Source organism: Pan troglodytes, chromosome 6 (genome assembly GCF_028858775.2).
Source record: "Pan troglodytes isolate AG18354 chromosome 6, NHGRI_mPanTro3-v2.0_pri, whole genome shotgun sequence".
In the NCBI taxonomy this organism is placed as follows: domain Eukaryota; kingdom Metazoa; phylum Chordata; class Mammalia; order Primates; family Hominidae; genus Pan; species Pan troglodytes.
In genome coordinates, this window is record NC_072404.2 from 129,436,784 (window position 1) to 129,444,571 (window position 7,788).

A 7,788-nucleotide genomic window follows, 5' to 3' on the forward strand; every position below is an offset into this window, starting at 1 on the left:
AACAAGAATGTTTCAATAACACATATGCATCTAACATATAGCTTCAAAAGTATGCATAACAAATAACAGACCTGAATGGGGAGGGGATAAACAATCAATAACTATTATAGTAGAAGTTTTTTTATAGCCTTCTCAAATCAGCTAAATCAAACAAACAAAAAATAAGCAAAGATACAGAAGATCTGAAGCATACAGTTAACAAGTTAAAACTAGAAGACATATGACTCCATAACCAAAACTATTTTCAATCATACATGAAATGTTGGAAAAATTATCCTTTTGCTAGTTCGTAAGAGAAGCATTAATAAATATCAGGTAAATTATGTTCCACAGTAATAACAATTATCAGTAACAAAAGTTTTTGAAATTCTACCTATCTGGAAACAAAATAACATATCCTAAACTGCTTTTTTTAAAAAAGCAAAATTAAAATGTTCTTAGCATTAAACTAAAAATGTTACCTTTCCAAATATTTGTAGGAACCACTAAACTATCCTCAGAGGTAAATCATAACAATAATAAGAATGAGGAGAAACACATTGTAGTTATGAAAGGATTAATATATCAAGAAGATAAAACAAATCATGAATGGTTTTCACTTAATTGCATACTTTTAAAGGATATGAAGCAATAACAACAGAGTTACAAATGAAGTGGACAAATTTATAATTATTTCAGGAAATTCAGCACACCTCTATCAGAAACTGATATATAATAATTGATTGATTAAACCGTAATTCAATCATCCATCTGCTTTCTTACAAATTTTTATGTAGCTCTAGGTTAATTTATATACAACAATGTATACAACATAGTTAAATGAAAAGGCATATTTCAGTGTAAGTGTGTGTGTGTGCATGTGTGTGTGTGGTGTATAAACAGAAATCACTGGGGAAGCATATATGCTAAGATGTTAGAAATGGTAATTTCTTGTCTGGGCACAGTGGCTCACACCTGTAATCCCAGCAATTTAGGAGTCCAAGGCAGGAGGATCAGACCACTTGAACCCAGGAGTTCAAGGCCAATCAGGGCAACAATTATAAGTAAGACCCAGTCTCTACAAAAAATAAAAAATTTGCCAGGGATAGTGGTATATGTCTTTAGTCCCAGCTACCTGGGAGGTGAGGTGGAAGGATCCTCTGAGCCTGGGAGATCGAGGCCTCAGTGAGCTGTGATGGCACCACTGCACTCCAGCCTGGAGGACAGAGCAAGGCCCTGTCAGAAAGAAAAGAAAAGAAGAGAAGAGGAAAGGAGAAAGAGAAGAAAAGAGAAAGAAAAAGAGTAATTTCTTGATAGTGGGATTTTGATTAATGTACACTTCCTTCTTTATTTCTCTCTGTATTATATAATTTTTCCCATGAACATATATTAATTTTTATATTAAGGAAAAATAAACAATAACAGCACTGGCATTTTGGAAAACAAAATCAAGCCTATATGTTCCTTCAAGGTACAGAATTTCTTTATATAATATGCATTAAAAAATCCAAAGGAAACAATTAATTTTATTCTTTCTTTGCTCAATTTCTTTTTTGTTAGATTGAACTCCCACTTTTGCCATCTTAGTCTCTCCTTCTACAAGGATCATGAATACACAAAAAGGAAGAATCAATTCCCAGCTGCCAGAGGTGGAACCCAAAGGAGCACTATTTTGTGTTTGTAGTAAAATATATTCAAGACAAAGTATCATTTCAAACATTGCCAAGTGTACAGCTCTGTGCCATGAAGCACATGCACATGATTGTGCAATCATTACCACCATTCATCTCCAGAATGCCTTTATCTCACAGGAGTCCTCTTATGGTTAGACATGTGGAAATAAGCATTACTGTTCAACAAAACAATGAGAGGATATTTTTCTTAAATATTACCCAGGGACATAAACTGTCTGTTTAGGCCTGTGGCAGTAGTTATCTCCTCTGGTTTTATTACAATCCCTTTTTGGCTTCTCCATTGGTTTTACATATGTATTTTAATTTTTTTTTACTATTTATTTTGAAATAGATAGTCACAGGAAGGTTCAAATATACAGAATGGTTCTTTGTAATTTTCATTGTTTCCCCCAATGATTACACCCTACATAACTATAGTACAACATTAAAACCAGGAAACTGACATTGGTATGATGTACAGTTCTGTAACATTTTATCACATATGTATTTCTGTATAGCCACCAGAGAAATAGAAAAAAAACAAAAACAGAACTATTCCATCCCAATAAAGATCTCCTATGCTACTCCTTTATAGTCAGGGCTATTTCCCTTACTCCATGACCACTAATGGTTACTCTGGAGACCACCAATCTGTTCCCACCTCCATAATTTATGTTGAGATTGTTACATAAGTGGAATCATATACTATGTGACCTTTGAGATTGGCTTTTTTCACTCAGCATAATGTCCTTAATCCATGCAAGGTATTATATGTATCAATAGTCCATTGCATTTTTATTGGTGAGTAGTATTCCAATGTATATATGTACCACAGTTTGTTTAACCATTCACATATTGATGAATATTTTGGGTTTTTACAGTTTGAGGAGACTACAAATAAAGCTGCTATAAAAATTCCTTTACAGGTTTTTGTGTAGGCCTAAATTTTCATTTTTCTGGGATAAATGCCCAGGAGTGCAACTGCTCAGTTGTATAGAATCTGTTTAGTTTTAAAGTAAACTGCCACACTATTTTTCTGAGTGGCTGTACCATTTTATATTCTCACCAGCAACACATTAGACATCCAGTTGTTCCACATCCTTGCCAGCCTTTGATATTGCTGCTATTTTTTATATTAGCAGTTCTAATGGATATGTAATAGCTACTGATGATAAATATCGCTTCACGTGCATATTTGCTATCTGTATATCCTCTTTGGTGAAACGTCTTCTCATGTCTTTTGACAATTTTCTAATTGACTATCATTTTTCTACTGTTCTGTTTTGAGAACCTTTATATGTTCTAGACAAAATTTCTTTTCAGATATGTGGTTTGCCAATATTTTATCCCAGTAGTTTGTCTTTTCATCCTGTTAACGGGGTCTTTCACAGATTAAAAGGTTTAATTTTGATAAAGTTCAATTTATAAATTTATTTTTAGTATAACGAGTTGTCATTTTCATTTATATGTGTGCTTCTGTCCAAATAGTAGGTCTCTTCCCTTTTCTGAATGTCTACTTTGTAAAATATATGGCAAAATTTAAACTCACTTTCAAAAGGACTAATCTAATTAGTAACTGGTTAACTTTAAGGATTTTCAAAATTACCTGTGTTAACATTTACACATCAGTAAATTAAACACTCATAAGTGTACTGCCTCCATGAAAGTCGGAAATCTACAAAAATCAGAACCAGCAATCAAAAACTGAAAATAGAGTGAGAGATTTATTTTAGAATAGAAAATGTCAGAATACACAGCTAAAAAAATTGAAAACTTATTAGTAATACAATTTCCTTATATGATATTTTAAATTGCAACATAAAATCAATTGGTTAAAATTTCTCTCAGTAAATCTTTCTTGTACCAATTGTATGCGAATCCCAAATGTCTCTAAATGAGAAGAATCATTTTTCATGGTGAACTTGCTTTTGTTTCTATCTTTATTTTAAAAATAAAAAATAATAATTACTATGTCCAATCATCTCTCTTGTTACATAATTTTCAAATTATATATTAGATTTAGATAGTGTATAGTTGGCAAAATAACAGTGACACCTATTCTGTTTAATGACTGTAAATGGCAAAGACAGCGTATCTCTGATATACTTTTAACTGAACCTGCTCCACCAAATCTCCATACAGATAATGTTTCTTTTTTTTCTTTTTTCTTTTCTTTTTTGAGAAAAGAGCACATAGTGTTGCCTAGGCTGGCGTCCAGTGGTGCAATCAGGGCTCACTGCAGCCTCGACCTCCTGGGCTCAAGTGATCCTCCCACCTCAGAATGCCGAGTAGCTGAGACCACAGGCAGGCGCCACCATTGCCCGGCTAATTTTTAAATTTTTTGTAGAGACACAGGTCTCTCTATGTTCCCCAGGCTGGTCTTGCACTCCTGCAGATAAGCAATCCTCTCGCTTGGGCTTCCCAAAGTACTGGGATTACAGTCATGAGCCACTACACCCTGCCCAGATTATGTTTCTTACAAACATCTTAGACTTAATCTTATGGTTGATAACAAAGGTATATGTCTAACAATAAATGTAACTGATTATCCTACATTTTTACTTCAAGATTACCCCCTCCTGCCAGTGAGTTCTCCAAAAGGCACTGTAAAAGTGGCAAGATAAGGAAACTTAAGCATCCACTGCAAAGGAAACCTAAACATCCACATCTCTCTACGATGTTCTCAAGGAAGCACTCCCCAACATTCTGCCATAGAAGAGAATAGGACTTCTGGTCCTGTTCTGGTCCTAATGAACAGGTGCTCATTAGATGTTTTCTCTTCCAGCTGTGTCAGCTGCTAATGGTAAAAGAATCCCTCCTTAGAGGCGGAGCTTGCAGTGAGCCGAGATCGCGCCACTGCACTCCAGCCTGGGCGACAGAGCGAGACTCCGTCTCAAAAAAAAAAAAAAAAAAAAAAGAATCCCTCCTTAGCACCAAATCACTGATGAACTTGATGACTGTAGAATTAAGGACTTCCCTCAGGTAGTTAGTATAAAGTTCAAGGTGGCTACTAAGCAAGGTAAGAATCTCATGCTCTACCCAAAGCCAATACTGAGGAGGCAATGAAAAAGCAAAATCACCTAGGAGAAGGCTGGCCCCAGACCCTCTTGTAGAGGGATCAAGAGTTAGCACTAGTTTATAAACCTTTAGAAAGAAATAACAAAGGGTTGACAAGAAGTCCAGGTTTGCCTGGGGGAGTGGAGGCAGGAACAGCAATCTTCCATGAAATAAGTGTTCCAGCTCCAGTTTAGGCAATACATTTCCAGAAATAATCTGCTCAATATGTAATCAAGAAAAGTTCTGAGGACACTTACTTTGAAATGCAAGAAATTTGGGTAAGAGTTTAGGTAGGCAGCCATCTCTGGACTCTGTTTCTCGACTACTTTTAATGAAAAGACTCCAAGAAATATCACTTCATAACAAAAATCCATACCCAAATTCTTCCTTTGGGAAGAATCTTGGATTAGGGGACCTTTAAGCTCTTATCTAACCCAAAGATTATGATTCTAAGCTATTAAATATTGACAGACAAATAATGTGGACTCAATAAATATTTGCTGAAATGAATCAAACTGAACTGAATTCAGGAAGTAAAAGGGTTTATGTTTTATGACTATAGTTTATCTAATTCTCACAGTCAAACAGCTGTATGAACTTCCTTTCCTTTGAAAGTCTTACATATGCTCACCACATTTCCCTGCTAAAATCTGCAAGGTAGAGCTCATTTTACTAATCACATTTTAGAAGTCAAATTGCCTTCAATGTTTCATTTTTGCGTGTCCTTTTCCCAATAGCATTATGTCCCAACATAGAGTTTTCATATCCTTTATCTAAAAATAAATTACCTGAACTTGATTGCATATAGGATCATGGACTAATGAACATGGATTTTTGCTTAACAGATACCCGATTTTTTCTAGCAAGGGTACTTTATGATTTATGATCCTTAATGACCTAGTTATTTGAAAAAACCATAGAGGGTATCAATGAGTTTTCTTCAATTGGTTAAAATATCATACATTTCTTTCACTAGTTCAGACATCTTTGTCTTTGATCCTGATTCACAGAATTTAGTGAGGAGGTGGAAAAGAGAATTGTTACAGAAGATGAATCAACAATATGATGGACAAAGGATCATAGAAGTAATAAAAAGAATTTTTTTAACTTCAAAAAAAAAGTCAGAAAATGTAAGACTCTTTGGATACGGAAATGAAATCGCGCTTTAGCAGAAATTTATCTAATGCACATCATATATTCTTATGACAGGAACTATATTTATGATCATAAAAGCACTAATAATATTCTGTATAATAGTCTTGAAGTAAACTCAACAATGTACTTGCCATTCATAGTTACCCTATGAATATTATCAAAATAACTAAATAATATGCTCACATTGTATATTCCTGTTATGGAAATTATTTTATATGCCTATTTAACTTTACTAGTTTGTTTAAATCACAAGACAATCTTGCTATTATTAAAATTGATTACATAATCAATATGATCAGGATCCATAAATGGCTTTCTATGGCTTTCCATGACTTAAACTTTTCAAAAAATTATCTAGGCATAAAATTATTTTTTGTTTTTATAATATATTATGAAGACAGAAGCATATTTATTAACAGATTAGGCAACCCATTGTCTTAGTATGTTTATTGTAATTTGAGTTTAAAAATTTATTGATTTGTTAATTTTTGCTAAACTAATTTAGAACTTGCTTTGACATTCTCCATTGAACTACTGTAACTGTGCTATAACCTAATTAGAAAAATCTCAGGAGACAATGATTGTTTCTTATGTTTAAATATGAACTAGGAAAGTAGTCTTTCTTAGTTTATAGATTGTTTTTACTCATTTACCTAAGACAAGACTGATAGTTATCCTGTCAAGGTAATCAAAGCCTAAAATGTTTTTTTCTATATTATTTTTTGGATAGACATATATAGGAAGTTGACAAGTAAAAATGGATTATATAGCAAGCCCAAAACTTGGAATGCATTTTTTCAGAAACAATGTTGTAAATGGTATTCAAATACCCTGCTAGTTAATGAAATGTACTTATCATATGTAGAAACGCTATTTGCTTACATTACAGAATGTGCAATACCACTCTTTTCAGTAAATAAAATAAAAAGTAAAGACTGAAATGTAATTTTATCTTTAATGTTTGTACTACGCTTAAGATAAATCCAGTTTTACTAGAGGATATTGATTGGAGGTAATTCTAAAAGAAACCTGAAATTCTACAACTTAAATATAACTTTTCTTATCATGGTTGCTTTCGCTATCTATTGCTGTGTAACAACTAACCTCAAATTTAGCAGCTTTAAATCAACAAATATTTATTAGTTCATAGTTTCAAGGGTCAGGTATCCAGGAATGGCTTACCTGAGTCGCTCTTGCCCAGATTCCCTCTTGAGGTTATTAAGCTGTTAGCCAGGGCTCCAGACATCTCAAGAAGATTCAGCTGGGAAAGAAGGGTCTGCTTCCAAGTTCAGTCACATGGTTGTTGGGAGATCTCAATTCTTCTCTGGCTATTGGCCAGATAGTATAATACTATACTTCCTTACCATAAAAGTCTCTCTAGAGGGCTGCTTAAAACACAGCAGCTTGGCAGATAAAGTGATAGAGAGAGAGATCCAGAGACCTAAATGAAAGCCACCATCTTTCATAACTTAAACTCAGAAGTGCCATACTGTCACCTAGGCCTTATATTATTAGCCACAATAACAGAGCCTGGAACTATTGTGTCTGGAATTGGTGGGTTCTTGGTCTCACTGACGTCAAGAATGAAGCCGCGGACCCTCGCGGTGAGTGTTACAGTTCTTAAAGGCGGCGTGTCCGGAGTATGTTCCTTCTGATGTTCAGATGTGTTCAGAGTTTCTTCCTTCTGGTGGGTTTGTGGTCTCTCTGGCTCAGGAGTGAAGCTGCAGACCTTCGCAGTGAGTGTTACAGCTTTCTTAAGGCGGCGCGTCTGGAGTTGTTCGTTCTTCTCGGTGGGCTCGTGGTGTCTGTCGCTGGCTTCAGGAGTGAAGCTGCAGACCTTCACGGTGAGTGTTATAGCTCATAAAGGCAGTGTGGACCCAAAGAGTGAGCAGTAGCAAGATTTATTGCAAAGAGCGAGAGAACA

At 34.8% G+C, this 7,788-nt stretch overlaps 1 protein-coding gene across 1 annotated transcript in view; it reads right to left on the minus strand.

Moving 5' to 3' along the window:
• Positions 1-7,437, minus strand: part of PPP1R3A (protein phosphatase 1 regulatory subunit 3A) — a 198,272-nt gene extending 190,835 nt beyond the window's left edge. Inside the window, exon 1 of the mRNA XM_063815538.1 lies at positions 7,047-7,437. Coding sequence (XP_063671608.1) covers positions 7,047-7,110 — 64 coding nt within the window. The 5' untranslated portion in view covers positions 7,111-7,437. The remainder of the gene's footprint in view (positions 1-7,046) is intronic.
• Positions 7,438-7,788: the final 351 nt, after the last annotated feature.